The sequence below is a fragment of the Myotis myotis genome, unplaced genomic scaffold (genome assembly GCF_014108235.1).
Source record: "Myotis myotis isolate mMyoMyo1 unplaced genomic scaffold, mMyoMyo1.p scaffold_m19_p_10, whole genome shotgun sequence".
Classification (NCBI taxonomy): domain Eukaryota; kingdom Metazoa; phylum Chordata; class Mammalia; order Chiroptera; family Vespertilionidae; genus Myotis; species Myotis myotis.
The window spans coordinates 36,802,248-36,823,123 of record NW_023416314.1 but is presented as its reverse complement, the minus strand read 5'-3'; the positions used below and the strand labels follow the sequence as shown (position 1 = coordinate 36,823,123).

General features: G+C 58.9%; 1 protein-coding gene across 1 annotated transcript in view; it reads left to right on the top strand.

Annotated features, from left to right (window-relative positions):
• The window catches only part of MYO7A (myosin VIIA), an 84,433-nt gene that overhangs the window by 59,061 nt on the left and 4,496 nt on the right, over positions 1-20,876 (top strand). Inside the window, exons 28-48 of the mRNA XM_036324888.1 lie at positions 64-190; positions 873-992; positions 1,594-1,767; positions 2,597-2,824; positions 4,105-4,275; positions 5,430-5,547; positions 6,255-6,381; positions 7,044-7,213; positions 8,117-8,307; positions 8,941-9,065; positions 9,700-9,857; positions 10,708-10,861; positions 12,472-12,627; positions 13,142-13,247; positions 14,279-14,392; positions 15,666-15,753; positions 15,911-16,017; positions 18,170-18,355; positions 18,805-18,921; positions 19,356-19,439; positions 20,402-20,521. Coding sequence (XP_036180781.1) covers positions 64-190; positions 873-992; positions 1,594-1,767; positions 2,597-2,824; positions 4,105-4,275; positions 5,430-5,547; positions 6,255-6,381; positions 7,044-7,213; positions 8,117-8,307; positions 8,941-9,065; positions 9,700-9,857; positions 10,708-10,861; positions 12,472-12,627; positions 13,142-13,247; positions 14,279-14,392; positions 15,666-15,753; positions 15,911-16,017; positions 18,170-18,355; positions 18,805-18,921; positions 19,356-19,439; positions 20,402-20,521 — 2,941 coding nt within the window. The remainder of the gene's footprint in view (positions 1-63; positions 191-872; positions 993-1,593; positions 1,768-2,596; positions 2,825-4,104; positions 4,276-5,429; positions 5,548-6,254; positions 6,382-7,043; positions 7,214-8,116; positions 8,308-8,940; positions 9,066-9,699; positions 9,858-10,707; positions 10,862-12,471; positions 12,628-13,141; positions 13,248-14,278; positions 14,393-15,665; positions 15,754-15,910; positions 16,018-18,169; positions 18,356-18,804; positions 18,922-19,355; positions 19,440-20,401; positions 20,522-20,876) is intronic.

Genomic DNA, 20,876 nt, shown 5'->3' with positions numbered 1-20,876 from the left:
GTGTCCCACCTGCTGGGGACTTTCCTCTGAGCCGTCTCCCTTCCTGCCTCCCCACGTGCCCAGGGATGAGATCTACTGCCAGATCAGCAAGCAGCTCACCCACAACCCCTCCAAGAGCAGCTACGCCCGGGGCTGGATCCTCATGTCTCTCTGTGTGGGCTGCTTCGCCCCCTCTGAGAAGTTCGTGAAGGTAGGGCGGGCGCCTGGACTCCTGGGCGGGAAGGGGAGCTGGGAGAGAGCAGGGGACGGAGCGCCGAGGGGTGAGGCCCTGCCCGCATCATCTCATGGGGCCTCACAGCGGCTACCAGGCCCGTCTTCCTGTCCCCGCCGCCCAGGCACCCAGAACTTCACGCCGTTCTCCCCTCAACCAGTTTTGTGTGTGAGGAGGCTGAGTGTGACAGCATCTCGGGCCCCTCTCCATACTGTGTTCGAGCAGGTGCTTTAGTTCCTCTCAGGCCTCTTCCTTGCCGGCTCCTTGGTGCCAGGCCCTGGGTGCTGGGGACAGACAGAACCGGGGACAGCCTGGCGGCCAGTGCTGTGAAGAGGGAAGCACTCGTCAGGGAGGGGCCTGGAGGAGGAGGAGCAGTTAAGCTAGGTGCAGAGGGGGTACAGTGTGTGGGGTGAGGCAAGAGGCATGGCTGAGACTTGACAGGTCTGGGGGGTGGTGGCCCTGTTGCCAAGATGATGTATGTGGACTTCATTCTGAGGGCAGCGGGGAGCCATGGAAGGCACGGGAGGGCCGGGGGAGACACGCCTTGGAAAGCAGGTCCTGAGCGTGGGTGGAGGGATTGGAGGCAGGAGACCCAGCGAGGCTGCTCTGATGGCCCGGGCGGGAGGCCAGAGTGGGGCCCTCAGCTGGTCCTCGTCTGCAGTTCCTGCGGAACTTCATCCACGGGGGACCGCCTGGCTACGCCCCGTACTGTGAGGAGCGGCTCCGGAGGACCTTCGTCAACGGGACACGGACACAGCCGCCCAGCTGGCTGGAGCTGCAGGTGCACCCCCCCACCAGGCGTGCGCACGTGCGTGTGTGTGAGTGTGTGCGTGTGCGCGCGCACGTGTGTGTGTGTGTGTGTGTGTGTGTGTGTGTGTGTGTGTGTGTACGTGTCTCCGGTGCCCAGAAAAGTCCCCGCTTTGGGATTCTGGGCTCCTCACCCTTAAGTTCTGGAAGCCCAGGCCTATTGGAACAGAACCCCCAGCCGATGAGCGACTCCATCCGTTGGCTTCATGGTCAAAGTGATTCAGGCAGGGCTTCCCACTGCGCCTCAGTGGCTTCATTGGCTGCAACGGTACTCGTGTCACAGGGTCCTGTGAGGGTTTGGGACATGAGGGCAGAAGCCCCTGGTGTGTGGCAGTGCCTAACCTCCCAGCCCCAGGGACTGGCTCAGGGGCCCTAATGTTGCCATCGAGTTGGGGAGCACAGCAGGGCTCCCTGGGGACCTGTGACCCGGGACATACAATGACTGGGTGAGATGCTGGGGTCTGGGGGCCTTGGGGGAAACTCCAACCTCCTAGGCAGCAGGGAGCCAGGAGCCCAGAGGGGCCAGGTGGTCTGAAGTGAAAGGATCCCCACCAACGCTCCTTGGTCACTTTCAGGCCACCAAGTCCAAGAAGCCCATTATGTTGCCTGTGACATTCATGGATGGGACCACCAAGACCCTGCTGACGGACTCGGCCACCACGGCCAAGGAGCTCTGCAACGCGCTGGCCGACAAGATCTCCCTCAAGGACCGCTTCGGGTTCTCCCTCTACATTGCCCTGTTTGATAAGGTATGGCCAGCCCTGTAGCAGCTCCGCCCGGGGCTGCCCACAGGTTTCCGGCTCAGTGCTGCCACCTACTGGCCACCTTGCACAGTAACTTACTTCCAGGGCCCTGGTTCTCTGTTAGCTGGTGGTAACTAGCTCCCGCCAATTCTTTAGGATTGCGGAGCCCTCTTAAGCCCCTAAAGAAAAGTCCAACAGAACAGTGTTGAAACCCAGAACTCACTTCAGTCATATGTAGCAAGGCCGCGTCAGTCCCCCACCCCCCCGCCCCCCGGTGCCGGAGACAGGCTGCCGGGTCCTGCAGCCACGCGGCTCTCCGAGATTCATTTTCTCACCTAAAATGCGGATATAACTCCTCATCAGGTTGCTGTGGCCGTTTCTTTTCACTCTTAATGGCCAATGCCACGTCTAGGCAGGAGCCTTCTCTGTGGCGCTGGGCCTGGGGATGGCTGATTTTACCTCCACACCCAGCAACATCACACCCAGCGGAGGTGCCCCCACCCTGCAGGTCCGGGACGGAACCACGTGTCCAACACAATTTATCTGGATTTTTCTGCTGTACAGATGGATACTCTTGTGTTTTCAGGGGCCGTTTGTGCATCCGAGTTTCCCAAAAGGCTTGCTCTAGGAAATGGGAGCTCCCGTGGCTGTGCTGGCTCAGAGCCCATGCCTGGGGCCCAGGGGTCCTGTGCTGGCCTGCCTCCAGAGTGACCTGGGCACCTCCCTGCTTCTCTCTGAGCCTCGGTTTGGCACCCGAGAGCAGTTGGCACAGTTGGTGGCTCTTTGTAGTCCTTCCTGCTGGCTCACCTTCCCACTGGGTGACCTCTGCCTACAGGTGTCCTCCCTGGGCAGCGGCAGTGACCACGTCATGGATGCCATCTCCCAGTGTGAGCAGTATGCCAAGGAGCAGGGTGCCCAGGAGCGCAATGCCCCATGGCGGCTCTTCTTCCGCAAAGAGGTCTTCACACCCTGGCACAACCCCTCAGAAGACAACGTGGCCACCAATCTCATCTACCAGCAGGTGGTACGAGGCGTCAAGTTTGGGGAGTACAGGTGTGAGAAGGTGAGTGCGAGCGAATCTTCCGAGTCTCCCGGCTGATCTTGCTTGGCTCGCGGCTGCCTGTTTTCTGAATTCGAATTCGGGCTGAGTGTTTACTGTCTGGGATCCGCCACTAGCTAATGCGGAGGTTAGCCTGACGGAGGGCGGGCATGCTCCTCGCTCCTCCCGGAGGTAACGCTGCCCACAGCAGCCAGGGCTTTGAAGCACAGCCCGGACTCTGCCAGTGGGAGGCTCCCGCACCTCTGTGGTGGCTGCTTCACGCTTGCTGTGCTGAGTTAGTCTAGGAAGCTCCACTCTGAAGGATCAAGAGATCCACTCATGAGAACAGAGTTTGCACACGTGGAACCTTCTATCTCCTTCTGTGGACAGGAGCGGTGTGGTTGTTTTGTTTTTGATGATGGTGATGACGGCTCTCATGGTACCTGTGATTCCGTTGGTGATTATGATGGAGGGAGGAGGATGGAGATGGTGGAAATGAAGGGGACGGTTGGTGGTGGCGACGGTAGAAGTAGTGATGGTGTAGGGGTAGGTGTGAGGGTAGTGACGATGATGATGGTGTTGCTGATGGTGGTGGTGAGTTGATGTTCAGGAAGGAGGTATCAGGACAGCCGTGTCCACCGCTAAAATCCTGAAATACTTTGAACTAGTTGGGAAATATCCATTGCCTCTGAAGCTCCCAAGAGCCTTTCTTTGCTGCCCCTGCTGCCAGAGCCTGGGGAACCCCAGGCAGGCATCACGGGTGCTGCCATGCACCAACCATGGGCAGAGAAGGGGCAACTGCCCAGTGCCCAGCTGGCTCTCTGGAGCCTCTGCACTGTAGCCTATGGGTTGTTCAATACTCTGACTGTCCTGGGGGTGTGATGGTGATGGTGATGGAGTTGGTAACGGTGACACACTCCCTTCACTTGCTGTCTCCAGCGGTATCAGGTCCCCCACTCTCCAGGGCAGTCCCTGCCTGTTCTGGTGTTTGCCAGCCCCAGTTATCTTACTGGGTTGAGGATGTAGTGGCTGACCCATGACCAATGGGCTGGCTGGTCCCTCTGGGTCAGCTCGGTACCTCTGGTGCTGAGAGGACCCAGGAGAAGGCAAGAATGTGGCCCTGCCCTCAAGAACTCATGGTTCCACCAACCAGACAAGCTCTCCTGGTGAATCGGTGAGAGCTCAGGGTGCAAAGGCCAGGGGCTGAGGGCCCAGGAGGCAGGGCCCCGGGCTTCGGTCATGGGCAAGGGCTTCCCGGAGGGTGTGTGAATGAGGTCTCCGCACACACCCCAACCCCACCTCAGGAGGACGACCTGGCCGAGCTGGCCTCCCAGCAGTACTTTGTGGACTACGGCTCCGAGATGATTCTGGAGCGCCTCCTAAACCTCGTGCCCACCTACATCCCTGACCGCGAGATCACGCCCCTGAAGACGCTCGAGAAGTGGGCCCAGCTGGCCATTGCTGCTCACAAGAAGGTAGGGGGGCTGGGGAGGCTCTGGGAAGAGGGGGGCTCTCTGGTGGTCGAGGCCAGGAAGTAGCACCTGGGGGATCAAAGACATCACAGCTCTCACCTGACACGTCCGCCCACAGGCTGCAGGGGACAGGCTGGCACCCTTGGCCTCCTGCTTCCCAGCCACCTGCCTTCCTCCACTGTGCACATCGGTTCTCGTCTGTCTCTGTCATCCGCTCTGGCCTGGGTTCCAGGGATACAGAGATGGCTCACATCCAGCCCTGTGGCCCATGAGGAAAGCCGGGTGCAGGGCTGGTGGGGGTCCCGTCCTGGCCTTACACAGGTGCTCTCTAGAGCTGCAGCTCAGGGGCGCTGGTGCGTGTTGGGGAGCTCCCAGGAAGGGCACCCTCCGTCCTGCCTGCGGGAGCCCTGGCCCACCTTCCTGCCTGGGGAGCTTTAGGGACAGGCCCCCTAGCCCCAGGCCCATAACCAGCCCTGAGTAGCTCCCTGTCAGGCGAAGGGGCTGCCCAAGTAGAGCGGGGTGGCCTGCTGGGGAGCGGGTGGGGAACCCTGGCTGCTGGAGGGGACCCCAGGCCTCCCCACCTCCAGGCCCTGGTTGTATAAGAGCAGAATTACCTTTGCACACAGTTGCCAGAGGGCTTCACAGACCAACGGTCTCTCAGGCCCTCGCCACTTTCCACCCAGCCTCCCCCTGATGCCCCCTGCACCCCCTCCACATCTAGGCTGGGCTCAGCACTGACGCCCTCCCTCCCCTCCAGGAAAGACACTGTTCTCCCTCCATCCCTCTGTCTCTCTCCTTGGCCACCTCCTCTCCATCACCCCTCACCCCCATCGGCTGCTGGCCCGTCCATTCCCTGCACCTGCCCTGGCTGCAGCCGGGGGCTTTTCTGTCACTCGAGTGCATTGGGAGCTCCCCGCAGGCGGGACCCTCGCTTCCCTAGCAAGTGTAACATCGATGGAGTCAGGGGAGGGCAGGTGACGGGTGGCTGGGGCTGATGGGATGGGTGAGGCCATGATGCACAGGAGGGCACCGCAGCCCTGGGCCACTCCTGGCCTGGGGACAGGGACATGTGAGTTCCGGGCAGAGCACACGTGACGTCTTTTGTCCCCTGTCCTGGTCTGTCCCTTTGTCCCCTGTCCTGGTCTGTCCCCCTCCAGGGGATTTATGCCCAGAGGAGAACTGATTCCCAGAAGGTCAAGGAGGACGTGGTCAATTACGCCCGCTTCAAGTGGCCCTTGCTCTTCTCCAGGTTTTACGAAGCCTACAAATTCTCAGGTACCCGCAGCCCTCCTGCCTCCATGCCCTCTTCCACCCTCACTGCGGCCACAATAGGGCGAGGCCGGAAACAGGTGCCCCAGTCAGCCAGGCTCCTGCCTGCGGGGCTGCGGGTCTCTCCAGGCCAGTGCGCTGAGTGGGTCCCACCTCCCACAGTCCAGTTGGGCTCTGTGGCACACAGTAGGTGCTCAGCGGCACAGTGGGTTGAACAACTGGATGGGCATGGAGATCATTAGAGCACCTACAGGAGAGGGTGGCCCAGAGCAGGGGCTGGCTGACTCCATGAAGCTGAGAGTGGATGTGGCCACCTGCTCACTTCCATTAGCTCAGCCGTCCTGGGGGTGTCATCTGGGGGCACCTGCTCCATGCCAGGCCTCGGGCTTCACAGAACCACCAGTTGTCAGGCTGGAGGGAGCCTTGGGGCTCGGTGAGTCCAAGCCCCACCCGCACCCCGCCTCACCGCAGGGCGGGACTTGTCCGCAGCTGCACGAAGACCCGTGGCACTACTCACACCCAGGGCCCTGGTCCCAGCACCTCCCCCACCGCACGCGGGGCTTTGGCCGTGGGAGGCCATGGTCTGGGGCTCAGTTCCCATTTCTGTAAAATGGAAGGCAATATACCCTCTGCCCTGGTGGTTGGGAGGATTGGGCAGGGCTGGGCCCAGGAGAGGGGAGGCCTCCCTCTCAGAGCCTCGGTCTCTGCCCCAGGCCCCAGCCTCCCCAAAAACGACGTCATCGTGGCCGTCAACTGGACGGGTGTCTACTTCGTGGATGAGCAGGAGCAGGTGCTCCTGGAGCTGTCCTTCCCCGAGATCATGGCCGTGTCCAGCAGCAGGTCAGTCCCACCCCGCACCCCGCTTCCTGCAGAGCAGGGAGTTGTCGAAGCTGCGCAAAGACCCGACAGGGTCCTGATTCAGCTCTGTCCGAACTGAGGAGGGGCAGAGGGACACACAGACAGACAGATGGGCTCCTGGAATAGACTGGCGTTCTCTGGGCTGTGTCGCTGTGGGCAGGGTTGGGCCTGGCCAGCTCTGAGCAGGCATGTGCCAGGCACACAGGATGCAGTGGTGACTGGATAGTCCTCCCCCTTTGAAGCTTCAGGCGAGAGGGGAGATGGATATTGAGCAGGTCATGGTAAAGCAGGATGAGGGTCATGAGGGCTGTGGGAGGGCAAGGAAGGCTTCCTGGAGGAAGGGGTATCTGGGCTGAGACTAAAGGCTGAGTAGGAATTAGACAACAAAAGGGACATGGGCTGGGCTGCTGCAGGCCGGCCACGTCTGACGCAGGCTGAGCCGTGTGAGACCTGGGCGGCGCCTCACCCTGGCTAGGCCAGCCTCTCCCTGGCCGGGCCAAGCCTGACTGCGCTGGCCTTGGTCTCTTCAGGGAGTGCCGCGTCTTGCTCTCGCTGGGCTGCTCTGAACTGGGCTGCGCTTCGTGTCACCCGGGCTGGGCAGGACTGACCCCGGCGGGGCCCTGTTCTCCGTGTTGGTCCTGCAGGGGAGCCAAACTCACAGCCCCCAGCTTCACGCTGGCCACCATCAAGGGGGATGAGTATACCTTCACCTCCAGCAACGCCGAGGACATCCGTGACCTCGTGGTCACCTTTCTGGAGGGGCTCCGGAAGAGGTCTAAGTACGTGGTGGCCCTACAGGACAACCCCAACCCTGGTGAGTGGCTCCTGGCATGGGCTGCCAGGCACCGGGGTCAGGGGCATCAAGCAGGTCACCCCCCTTGGCCTTGGCCTTGGCCTGGCCTGTTACCCCTCCTTCCCCAGATACTCTTGGCTCCGACTGAACAAAGAGCCGAACTCTGCCTCCTGTCTGCGCTCTGTGGGGACTCTCTCCCTCTCTCCCTCCCTTCCTGGTCTTGAATACTTACCCCTGGCACCTCCTCCAGGGGAGTAGGGGTTCCTCCTCGGTGTCTCCAAATACCCCCATCTTCAGATGATGACAGAAGTAGCACCTCACTGAGCATCCTGAGCCTCCTAGGCCCTGGGCAGAGCAGTGGAAAGACAGAGGGGCAGTGGGCCCTGACCCCGCCCTCAATGGGGGCAGGGGCAGGGGCAGGGGCAGGAGCAGGGCAGACAGTGCAGTGACCAGGGAAGCCAGTGGCTGTGGGACCCCAGAAGAGCGGCCCCAGGCAGCCTGGGGTATGGGGACAAACACGGGTGTGAATGTTTGAGGCAGAGAGCAGATCACAGGCCAAGCACAGGGGTGGAGAAGGTACATGTCTGGGATCTGCAGAGTTTGGTTTGGCTGGAATGGGGGAGGGAGAGGAAGGGGCCTGGAGGTGGAAGATGTCAGGAAGGCAGCCCCCGACAGGCCTTACGAGCATGTCAGGGAGTGTGGGCTTTCTGCTAAGGGCATTGGGGAGCCACAGAAGGCGTTGGAGCAGGAGACTGGCCACTCTGATGGCCATGTCTGCGTGGAGGGCAATGGCAAGGTGGAGGCGGGGTGGCTAGTGAGCAGACATGACAGGGTCTCAGGTTGTCCGTGTGAGGAGAAAGAAAGATGTTTTAACCCAGAGTCTCCCTCTGCCCCCATGCGGCCCCTCTCACCACGGCCTCCCAGCGGGCGAGGAGTCGGGCTTCCTCAGCTTCGCGAAGGGAGACCTCATCATCCTGGACCACGACACGGGAGAGCAGGTCATGAACTCCGGCTGGGCCAACGGCATCAACGAGCGGACCAAGCAGCGTGGGGACTTCCCCACCGACTGCGTGTATGTCATGCCCACGGTCACCATGCCGCTGCGGGAGATCGTGGTATGTGGACGGCGCCCCTGAACCCCTCCTTATCGTCTTTCCACGTCTGAGGGAGGGATGACAATAGACACCTGGCCTGCAGCTCCGTGAAGACGAGCTGGGGGTCCTCTGGGACCACAGACTTAAAGCTGGGGCAGCTGTCACGCCTGGAGAGGGGCCTGAGAGTGCCTCAGTGAGGAAGTGCCCAGGGGCAGGGGGGAGGAGAGGGGGCAGGACGGCACCTGGCTCTGACCGGAAGGGCAGTGGGGGCAGAGCTGGGGAGGGAGGCCCTGCTTCTTTGGACTCCACTTGCGCGCAGCACTGAGAACTCAGAGCTCAGCTTCTCCAAGCAGCTCCCTGAGCAGTTCTCACTGTTCCCTCCCGCCCTGTCCGGCCTTTCTGACTGACCCGACTGGGTTCAGACCCAGGGCACCGAGGGAAGGGTCCTGAGCCCAGCAGCCTGGAGGCAGTAGCAGCTTCAGAGATGCAAGGAGCAGAGGGGCTGCCAGGCTGAGAATGGGCACAGGGCCCCCTGAGTCCCTGAGTAACAGTCTCCCTGTCCCCCTCCCCCCCTGTGAGGGCTCTGGGTTTTGTCGAGTGGATCCCAGGGCCCCAGGTGGAGAGCTGACCTCAGCCCCACCTCTTGGTCTCTAGGCCCTGGTCACCATGACCCCTGACCAGCGGCAGGATGTGATCCGGCTCTTGCAGCTGCGAGCGCCGGAGCCTGAGGTGCGCGCCAAGCCCTACACCCTAGAGGAGTTCTCCTATGACTACTTCAGGTGACCGGGCAGGAGAAGGGGGAGAGGGGCCGGGCAGGGACCTGGAGAGGGGCCTGGCAAACAGCAGGCTTCTGAGGCTCTGGTGGGGGCATCACAAAGCAACCTCACCTCTGAGCAGGGTCTGGGTCAGAGGGAGCAGGGGACCGTTTTTGTCCTCGAGATGACCCTTCTATGTGTCATCTTATCCTTCCTTCATCTGAGAGAAGGTGACTGTGCCACCCCAGGCGGGATCCTGGGCACTCATGACTCGCAGTCCTGGTGGGGAGGTGGGCACACAAGCAGGAGCTGTGACTCTGTGTACCCAGCAGGTGGCGGGGCTGCTGGGGCAGAGGCGAGGCTTCCTGGAGGAGGTGGCCTCTCGCTGAGCTGTGTAGGGGTGACTCGGGAAGAGCCCGTGCCAGGGCGGAGCAGAGAGGAGAGGAGAGAGGAGGTGGGAGGGGCAGGGCTGTCTGGGCACAGATGTCAGAACCTTCATTTTCCAGCAGAGAAGGCGAGGCTGGCACTGCCCCGGGTCACAGGGCCGCAGGGAAGAGCAGGGCCTGTTCCTGACCCCTGACCTCCAGCGATGGGGCTGGATGGGGGTGGGTCTCACAGCTTGGTGCCTGTTAGCGCTGACTGTCCCTGTGCCTGCCAGGCCCCCACCCAAGCACACCCTGAGCCGTGTGATGGTGTCCAAGGCCCGAGGGAAGGACCGGCTGTGGAGCCACACGCGGGAGCCGCTGAAGCAGGCACTGCTCAAGAAGATCCTGGGCAGCGAGGAGCTCTCGCAGGAGGCCTGCATGGCCTTCATCGGTATCCGCACCGACGGGGTGGGGCGCAGGGAGGGGACCGCAGGGCAGGGTTTCCATCTAGACACCTGCTTCCCTCGGGGGTTCAGTTGGGTACTGGGCAGATGTGGCGGGATGCTGATGGAGCACCTCCATCCATGTGCCGGCACCTTACAGTGTGCAAGGAGCCACCGCACGATCGTCTCTTCTGCCTGTTATTCAGTTGACAGTACTGTTGCCATGTGCTGGGCCAGGCATCGAGACACAGTGGTGACCAGACCCAGTCCCGGGCCTCAGGGGAGACATGCTGACCGGGATCAGTGCTGTGATGGGGTTGGCAGTGCAGTGACCTGACCCAGCCTTGGAGGAGGGCAGGGAGGGCTTCCTGGAGGAAGTGGTTTCTTGGCTGATACCTGAAAACTGAGTAGGACTTTCTTAGCCAAAGGGGAGACAGGTGGGGAGTGTTCCAGACACAGGGAGCAGCCTGCACCAAGGCCCCGAGGCAGAACAGAGCAGGTGTTCCAGGACACAGCTGGCGGGCAGGTCCAAGAAGGGACTCTCAAGATGTGGGCTGGCTCACGGAGGGTTCCAGTCCTGCGAAGAGGCCTGGACTGTGTCCTGAGGCCATGGGGGCCCCTGGGCAGGGCTGGCACAGATTAGTGAGTTGGACCGTGCCTCCTGGTGCTGCGAGCACTTCGGATAGAGGACTGGGGGCCTAAGGAGGCGGCCGCAGGAGTTGAGGAGGGAGGGTGGGCGGTGGACAAGGACAGCAGGGTGGGAAAGCGATGCCCATTTCCTAAGTGCGTAGTCTGGGGCCCAGGGCCGCCCCCGCGGCCACAAGCCCTTCCTTGACGCCCTCCCCCCGCCCCCCGCAGCCGTGCTCAAGTACATGGGCGACTACCCATCCAAGAGGATGCGCTCCGTCAACGAGCTCACCGACCAGATCTTTGAGGGAGCCCTGAAGGCCGAGCCCCTCAAGGACGAGGTATACGTGCAGATCCTGAAGCAGCTGACCGACAACCACATCAGGTGAGCCTGGGGCTGTGGGCAGGTAAAGGGGCAGGCCCATCCCTAGTGCTCCAGCTGCAGGGCATCCTAAAGGTCATGCACCCACTGTGATGGGGAGCTCCCTCCCTCAGGGCGGGGCGCCACCCTCAGGCTCATGTCCTACCTCCCCCTCAGGGGGGTCAAGAACCAAGAGGTGCGGCTGTGCCCTCTGAGCCTGTCCTTCCCCAAGTTTAACAGGCCCAGCTCCTCCTAGCACAGCGGTTCTCAACCTGTGGGTCGCGACCCCTTTGGGGGTCGAACGACCCTTTCACGGGGGTCGCCTAAGACCATCGGAAAACACATATATAACTACATATTGTTTTTGTGATTAATCACTATGCTTTAATTATGTTCCATTTGTAACAATGACACTGGGGGTCACCACAACATGAGGAACTGTATTAAAGGGTCGCGGCATTAGGAAGGTTGAGAACCACTGGCCTAGCTCCTGCCACTCCCTGCTTGAGCCTCCTCTGGATCCTCCTGCCCAGCCCAGACTCTGCTGTCAGCTGCAGGGTCAGCTCATGAGCAAGTGTCCCATCTCTGGTTCGGGCTGGGCTAGGTGTCAGTTGGAAGCTCTGGCTTAAAACGCTCATGGGCTAAAGGTGCTGGGTCCCAGAGGGTATCACCTTCTTCCCCTGCTGGGCCATACAGCTGCAGGCATGGGCGGTCGGGCACGTTAGTCTCAGAGCCTGAGAGAAGCCCTACCATCTCCCCTTATGCCCAGACCCCCGACTCCCTCCCCAGCGGTGTCACTCTCTACAACTCTTTCTCAAGAGCCATACATCAGATCTCTTCACACTGACAAACCTCTGTACGTGCCATAACCACAGCCTGGAAAACTTTTCATCTCCTTCGCATCTCAGAATTTTTCTCATCCTTCAAAGCCTAGACCCGTGGTCGGGAAACTGGGGCTCGCGAGCCACATGTGGCTCTTTGGCCCCTTGAGTGTGGCTCTTCCTAAGCCTTAGGAGTACCCTAATTAAGTTAATAACAATGTACCTACCTATATAGTTTAAGTTTAAAAAATTTGGCTCTCAAAAGAAATTTCAACCGTTGTACTGTTGATATTTGGCTCTGTTGACTAATGAGTTTGCCGACCACTGGCCTAGACCAAATGCCACCTCCTCCTAGGAGCCCTCCAAGATTCCCCCCTGTCAGACACAGGAGCTCAGAATGGTGTCTGAGGGAGCCCGGCGGCTGTTCTAACTTAGCGCTATTCAAAGAGTAGGAGAGCTTCTGCCAGAACAAATCACACACTTCTTCCTTCATAGGAAAGTCTTGCTGAAAAAAATAAATCTTAGTTGAACCAAAGTACTTGGTGACACAGCTGATTTTCATTCTGGCATGAGCATCTTATCTCCCTGTGGCTGTCACTGGCCCCTCATGGTTCAGCTGACTACACTTTGAGTAGCACTAATTGGATTGAGCTGTCAGGGAGGTGGGTCCATTGGTTCTCTTCTGACAGGGGTGGAGGTCAGGCCAGGCGTGTGCTGCTGTGGTGAGGAGCTGAGGGGTGTGCAGCCCGGGTGGTGCTCAGACTCCGTGGTGGGGCCGTGGTACCCGGCTGGACACCACCCCTCTTCCTGCAGGTACAGCGAGGAGCGGGGCTGGGAGCTGCTCTGGCTGTGCACGGGCCTCTTCCCCCCCAGCAACATCCTCCTGCCCCACGTGCAGCGCTTCCTGCAGTCCCGGAAGCACTGCCCCCTCGCCATCGACTGCCTGCAGCGGCTCCAGAAAGCCTTGAGGTACAGCAGCCCCAGGGGCAGAGGCAATGGCACAGAGCTGGGGGGCAGGCATTGGGATGGGCTCCCGGCCACACCAGGTTTGTAGGGCGAGCCCCCTTGGGGTGAGGAAATGACCACAGCAATTGGGACTATCCCTGGGGCACTACAGCGGTCAGATCAACAAAGGTTGCAGCACCCAGTGCCCGTTCGAACCCAGTTGAGTCTGGTTGCTCAGAAGGGCTTGGCTCATGCCTTCAAGTCTGTCAGGGAGGCAGACGCCTGACCGCACTTCATACTCTGAAAAGCCCACCTGCACCCTTCCCTTCATTCGGTCCCTCCTAGCCCTATGCGGTGGGCACTGCTAGCCCATTGTACAGATGGGCAACTGGAGGCTCTGAGAGGTTTCGTGACTGTCACCTGGTAAGACGGATGGACGGGGATTGAAGTGCGCGTTCCGTCTCCAAAAGCTCCCTCGGTTCCTCGCGTCATGCGCCAGCTGGCCCCTGACTGTGTCCCCTTCACCCCCGGCTTTTAGAAATGGGTCCCGGAAGTACCCCCCACACCTGGTGGAGGTGGAGGCCATCCAGCACAAAACCACCCAGATATTCCACAAGGTCTACTTTCCCGACGACACCGACGAGGTGAGGGCCACCGGCTGCTTGGTTCGGGGACGGCCCGAAACACCTTCATGAGTGCCCTTGGGGGAACGGGGGGCAGTCCGAGTCCTCCCCTCCGCCATCCCCACGTTTGCCCCTTCCTCCTGCCCCTCGTGGAGTCAGAGCTCAGTCAGGTGGGCACCGACCCCTGGGTCAGGAGCCTCTGGGTTCCGGTGAGCAGCTTCCTTGAGAAGGTCCCCGCTCCCCCCCCCCCCCCCCCAGGGAGGCCTGGCCTTGGAACAAAGTGCCTTCTCCCTGGAGCTGAGCTCAGTGTGGTGCCCCCTCCCTGGGCCACTTTCCTCAGACCTTCCTCCCTCCCTCCCCGCACCTGGCCTGATTGGGGGTCCCCACCACCCTGTCCCCTTGTCCAAAGGTCCCTTTTGTCTTCCTGTCCCGCCCATTCGGCCAGGCTGCCTCCTGGTGTCCACTCCTGACCCCATCAGCGTCTCGTTCAGATAAATGCGTCCAACATTGAAACTTTCTGTCTGAAAAGCAGTTTTAAAACTTGCCTAGAGACTAGAGACTCAGAAATGCCACAACACGATGCCAGACACAGGACAAAACTCTCTGAGACCCTTTTCTGTCCCCTCCAGCGGAAGGTCACATGGAGGCCCCTCTCTCATCACACTCCTCCTCCTTCCCCAGACTCCGCGGTCCCCCCCAGCCCCCTCTGGGCTGTCTCCCCTCTTTTCTCCTCCCCCCTTTTTCTGAAATTTGCTCTCTTCCTCCTCCCGTCTCTCTCCTTCCAGTCGCCCCACCCCCTGCCCCTGCCCTCTGTGCTCCTCCACCATCACTCAGGCTTGCTCAGCAGGCCCAGGGCCCTGAGGCCCAGGCTGAGTCCTGCTCAGGGGAGGACGATCTGGGAAACCCGGACAGGAGTTAGCAGCCTTGTTCTTTTCATAAATGCTGTGCCGAGCTCTGGACCCCGGGAGCCCCCTCGGAGGGGGGTGTCTTGCATGGGAGGGGGTCGGTCTCCTTGGAGGCACAGCCAGAGCCAAGTGAGCCCCCTCCCCCAGGCCTTCGAGGTGGAGTCCAGCACCAAGGCCAAGGACTTCTGCCAGAACATCGCCGCCCGGCTGCTCCTCAAGTCCTCGGAGGGCTTCAGTCTCTTTGTCAAAATTGCAGACAAGGTGGGTGGCGAGCCTTGCCTGCGCTTGGTCTGTTGGTTGGGACATTTGCTGAAGCCGTAGCAACTCATGGGGCAGCAGGGGGAGGGAACAAAGGAGGGAGGGAGGGAAAGAGGGGAAGAGAGAGGTGCTCCTGTATGTGGCATCCCCGGGTGCCCCCTTACAGGCAGCAGCTGCCCCAAAGTCTCTCCTCCGGGCACTGCACAGCTAGCCTCACACCAGGCCCCTCCCTGCACCCAGCACACATCTCCCTCAGCTGCCGGCTGAGGCCATTAATCCTTGAACTGACCCTTGACGAGAGGGCCATCATCCCCACCTGACAGGTCACAGAGCCGGGCTGAGAAAGGGGAACCTATCTAAGGTCACACAGAAGGGGCTAGATCTAGGTGGGTCTGCCTCCACAGCGCAGGTCCCACATTGCTCCCCGCTTCTCTGCGCACGGGGCCGAAGGCCCAGGGTCAGGCCCCTTCCCCTGGGAAGGCTTCCCTGACCAGCTCGGGCAGATAAGTGCGCCCTCCCATTCGCTCCAGCTCCCGGTGCATCCATGTCTGTCTCCTCACTTCATGACTGTCCCTGTGCCTGACACGGGGCTCAGAGGGGTCTCAGTGAGGTCCTGGACCCAGGATCGCTTAGAGCAGTGGTTCTCAACCTTCCTAATGCCGCGACCCTTTAATACAGTTCCTCATGTTGTGGTGACCCCCAACCACAAAATTATTTTCGTTGCTATTTCATAACTGTAATGTTGCTACTGTTATGAATCGTAATGTAAATACCTGATATGCAGGATGTATTTTCATTGTTACAAATTGAACATAATTAAAGCATAGTGATTAATCACAAAAACAATATGTAATTATATATGTGTTTTCCGATGGTCTTAGGCGACCCCTGTGAAAGGGTCGTTCGACCCCCAAAGGGGTCGAAACCCACAGGTTGAGAACAGCTGGCTTAGAGCCTGCAGGAGGAGCAGGACGTGGATGCCGCAGAATGTGCAAGGCAGGGACTGGGCCTCGTTCTCAGCCTTTTCCCGGGGCCCAGAGCAGCGTTCAGCAGATCTTTGCTGAATGACAGAATGGAGTGACTGTCCCTCTGTGCAGGCTGTGTTCTGGAGACACTCAGCAGGCACGGTCGGGCAGGGTGGGGCTGGTACACGGACACCCCTTCTGGCTGCCAGAGGGAGTCTGTGGAGAAGGGGCCACCAGGTCCTGGGGTGGGGAAGTCAGAAGACAGTATTGCTCCAGCTAAAGTGAGAGGACTAGAATGGCCATGTCCTTAGGTCATCAGCGTGCCTGAGAATGACTTCTTCTTTGACTTTGTCCGACACCTGACAGACTGGATAAAGAAAGCACGGCCCGTCAAGGATGGTAACGTGAGGCTGGGTCCTGGGTGCATCCGAGGCCCGGAGCAGGGTGGGGGCTGGCTCAATGTCATACCCAGAGGGTCTCCTCGGGGGCTGGTGCTGGGCATGGGCACATCTTGTCCTGGGACCTTTGGGTGACACCGGGCTGCCCTCTGCCGCAGGAATCGTGCCCTCGCTCACCTACCAGGTGTTCTTCATGAAGAAGCTGTGGACCACCACGGTGCCAGGGAAGGACCCCATGGCGGATTCCATCTTCCACTACTACCAGGTGAGCCGCCAGCGCCGCTCTGCGGCTGTGGCCTCCGCGTGCGGCGTGCGGCCTGTGCGCCTGTGGAAGCGGAGACCTGTGTCCTTGCCGGGCGGGGCTGTACCGGCACAGCCCTGGGGAGAGATTTGTCCTGCTCTCTCCTCTGGGATGCTCCTCTCTCCGGTCTCTTCCTCTTTACCTGCTGAGCTTTTGGATGTGGATTCCATCATCGGATGTGTCATTTTCTCAATTACACTTTACATTCAGTAGTATTTTGTATTAGCTCCAGGTGTACAGCATAGTGGCTAGTCACATACTTTACAAAGTGTCCCTCCCGTCCAGCATTTTCAGTAGCCACCTGGCAGCATGCCTAGTTATTACAGTGTTAGTAACTTCCTATGCTGTGCTTTAGATCCCCATGACTATTTTGTAACCGCCAATCTGTGCCTCTCAGTCCCTTCACCTTTTTCACCCAGTCCTCTAATCTCCCACCCCTCTGGCAACCACCAGTCTGTTCCTTGTATTTGGGAGTCTGTTTCTATTGGTTTATTTTGTTCTTTAGATTCCACATGTAAGTGAAATCATATGTTATTTGTCTTTCTCTGACTGCCTTATTTCACTTAGGATAATACCCTCATCCATGCTGTTGCAAATGTGTGGGGTTTTGGGGGGAAATATTCCATTGTGTATATGTACTACAGCTTTTTTATCCAATCGTCTACTGATGGGCATGTGGGTTGCTTTCATAGCTTGCTTATTGTAAATAACACTGCAATGAACATAGGGGTGCATATATTCTTTCAAATTAGTGTTTTGGGTTTCTTTGGATATACTAGACCCAGAAGTAAAATTGCTGGGTCAGAAGGCAGTTCTATTTTTAATTTTTTGCGGAATCTCCATGCTGTTTTCTATGAATCATCTTAAGGGAAGTCTTCACTGTCCCTGAGACTCTATCAAGTCACTTTGTTCTGTGTTCTCATAGCACTGGGAATATTTCCTTCAAAGATTGGGATTGTACATTGGTTTGATGTGATAATGTCTGTTCTTGCTTTGCCTATAAGTTCAACGAGAGTAAGGAGGATATATGTTGTTGCTTATAGGGCTCAGCTCATAGTTGATGCTCAATAAGTAGATGTTGGCTTGATGGGTGGGTGAGTAGGTGACTCTGTGAATGGATGGGGGAAGGATGGATGGTAAATGAATTTTTGAATTGGATATCGGTGAATGGATGGGTGAATGGGTAAGTGGGTAGGAGGGTTGGTAGGTGGATGGATGAAAAAATAGGGAAATGGATGGAAACAGATGTGTGGGTAGACCCATATGGCTGGGTAGATGGATGGATGAGTGGGTATAGATGAGCAGATAAGTGGTAGCGTGGATGAGTATATGAGTGAGTACGTGAAAAGGTAGGTGGGTCACCATTGACTTGGGTTTCTGATTTGCCCTGTGTCCTCAGGCTAGCCTCCGTTTCCCTACGCTTTACACAAGAGAGCTTCAAGGCTCCAGGAGCCTGTGGGTGGTGCTGGCCCTCAAACTACGGCCCACAGGCCACATGCGGCCCGCCGAAAACATTTATCCGGCCCGCTGGGTGTTTTTGCCGCCGCTGCCTGTTGCTTAGCAGCCGACTAGTTTTTTTTTAAACTATAGTCCGGCTCTCCAACGGTCTGAGGGACAGTGAACTCGCCCCCCATTTAAAAAGTTTGAGGACCCCTGCTCTAGAGGATTCATCTTTGTTTTTGAGTTACCCTTCATCCTCAGTTACTCTGGCTCTGGGTCTGGAAGTTTAAGGTGCGGAATGGGCTGGTGCTGCTGCTGAAACCAGCCAGTCTCAAGGGATCAGTGGAAGGAGGCTGGCTGAGAGGCTTTTCCCACAGAAGGACAGGCCTGGGCGGGCTGGTGAATTGTCTCAGGTTCACCAGTTGGTCACTCTTGAGTTTCTGCGTTTTTGAAATGGGACTGCTCACCCCACTGGACTGTTATGAGGGGGAAATGACATACTATTCCCACGCAACTCTGTTTTGAACTGCAACATGCTGAACCTGTGCAGGCACAATTGCTGTTGTCCTGCCCTGTGCCATTTCCCCTTAAGGAGGCTGGAGAAGCAGGTGGACCCAGCTTCAGGGTGGTAGGGAAGACGTCCCTGCTTCCCTGTGACCTTTTCTGTCTCTGGCAGGAGTTGCCCAAGTATCTCCGAGGCTACCACAAGTGCACGCGGGAAGAGGTGCTGCAGCTGGGGGCGCTGATCTACAGGGTCAAGTTCGAAGAAGACAAGTCCTACTTCCCCAGTATCCCAAAGCTGCTGCGGGAGCTGGTGCCCCAGGACCTCATCCGGCAGGTCTCACCTGACGACTGGAAGCGGGTGAGCATGAGGGAGGCGGTGGGAATAAGGTCCCCCACAATGGGTTTCCGGGCACCCCAGGGGCCAAGGAGCAGCCAACAGCCCAGGGAAGCGTCTCCTGTGGCCCCGCGTGTCATAGGGTCACCTTCCCACTCCCTCTCCACTTGCTTTAGTCTCCAGTCTTTCAGGCAAAGGAGTCAGGCAAAGGCCACTTTGCAATAATGTTCCGTCCTGGTTACCGTGGTTACCATGATGTCTGTGGTGTCCTGGCTTTACTTGATTGCTACTCTTTGGCCTGCTTGCTTGGGGGAGGGGAGGGAGGGCAGCAATCCACTAACTGGGATAAGGAGGCAGCTCCTCATGGCTCCAGGACCCCATCCTTTGCCTGGCCCTCCAAGACCCATGACAGCTGCTGACAGAGCAGATGGGGGAGGGGCAGGGGAGAGGACTGACCCAGCCTCCCCCTGCAGTCCATCGTCGCCTACTTCAACAAGCACGCGGGGAAGTCCAAGGAGGAGGCCAAGCTGGCCTTCCTGAAGGTCATCTTCAAGTGGCCCACCTTTGGCTCAGCCTTCTTCGAGGTGAAGGTACGCTGTGGGCGGCTTCTCAGAGAGGAGGGAGGTGGGGGGGAGGGGGCCGAGAAGACAGGGACTCCTCCCCAGGACCGTGGGGAGCAGCGGCGGCCTCTGCGCCTGCCCTGGCCTGGAGAGGAGAGCTCAGGACCTGTCTCAACCGGGTGTCTCGCTAAGTGCTGAGCCCTGGGCTCGGTGCTGGACACAGAGGGACAAGACCTCAGCCTGGAGGGAAGCAGATGTGTAAACAGGCCAGACTCTCAGAGGATAATCTGTGGGTGCTCTTGTCAAGGTGGCATGGCAGGGCTGCCAGCACCCTGCCCCCCTGGCACCGCGTTGGCAGGAGAGGTCAACTTAATCCCAGCTGGAGCGTCTTTATTCTGCCCCAGATGCACACAGCTTTTCCTGCTCTGGGTCCCCACCTGATGATTTTTTACTTTCTTTACTAGCAAACTACGGAGCCAAACTTCCCGGAGATCCTCTTGATTGCCATCAACAAGTATGGGGTCAGCCTCATTGATCCCAGGACCAAGGTGAGCAGAGACAGGGCAGAGCAGGCAGGGGCAGGCTGCTCTGTCTGCACCCCTAATAAAGCCCCTGCCAGCCTCCACCCTCACGTCACCTGCCCTCGTGGCCACACATCTTGAGAGGCTGTGCTTGTTCCGTCTACTTCCTGACCCTCATCAGCTCCATCCAAACGGCTCTGCTAGTTACTAACGCCTTGTTACTAAACCCAGGGAACTCCTTAGTACTTGCCTGTCAGCATCATTGGATGCTACCATCCACTCTGTCCTTCCTACATGCTCTCTGCCTGTCGTGGGCAGCATGGCAGGCTGTGCTGGGGTGACTAATGCTCACATTTATGGGCCAAGCAGTCCCATCCAGGGGACCAGGAAGCACAGACCTACCACGTGCACAGGAAGACAGCTGCACTGCGGGCGCCAGTGACCCCTGCCTTCCTCTTGGCTCCGTGTTTGCCTGGTTTTCCTCTCAGACCCTACTGTGGGCTTCCTCTCTATCCATCCCATAACACTGTGCTCCCCAAGGTTCTGTCCTGTCTTTTCTTTTTCATCTTTCTTTTTAAAGTATTACATATGTCCTCCTTTTCCCCCATTGACCCCTTCTAGCCCGCCCCCCTCCCCCAGCGCCCCCCCTCCTCACTGTCGTCTTCTTGTCTCTTTCCTAGACTTTCCCTGGACTCTCTCACCCAGGACCACAGTTTCAGTCCCTTTAGGCCTCCGACATGTCCACTCCCAGTCCCACATCCCAGCAGTCTCCTGACTCCCTTGGGTGTCCTGCCTGCTGGTTCCAACCCATACGTGGAGCAGGAAGGCCTCTGCCTCCCCAGCAGCACTCTGGCAGAGCTAGCCTCTACCCTCCTGCTCGTCTTTCCAGGGCCCCAGGCCCTTCCTATGGTGGTGTCTGTGGGCTGGAGCTGAAGGGAGTGAGGCCAGAGAGTCCAGGCTGTGCAACCTCAGACCTTCTGTTCCCGCAGGACATCTTGACCACGCACCCCTTCACCAAGATCTCCAACTGGAGCAGCGGCAACACCTACTTCCACATCACCATTGGGAACCTGGTGCGCGGGAGCAAGCTGCTCTGTGAGACGTCGCTGGTGAGAGCTCCTTTCCAGGCCTGGTGGGCGCCCCTGCCGCACTAAAGCTTCAGCCGCTCTCCAGGCCCTGGAGCAAACATGGGGAGTGTGTGGCTTGGCCTGGGGCCAGGATCAAGTCAGGTTGGGGCCACGGTCAGGTCATTTTGAGGCTCAGCTTTAGGTCTGGGAGAAGAGGCTTAATCTGGGGCTGAGGAACAGACCCCACCTGCAGTAACTATTGTTTGAGTGCCTTTAGTACCTGGGGAGTGAGCCTTCAGCTCTGAGTTCAACAGTAAAACCGTTAGCAACGAGGCTTCCTGGACTCAATTTCCAAGGCATAGCTTCACTAGTAGCCTTTAGAGTCATTCTTGGGGGT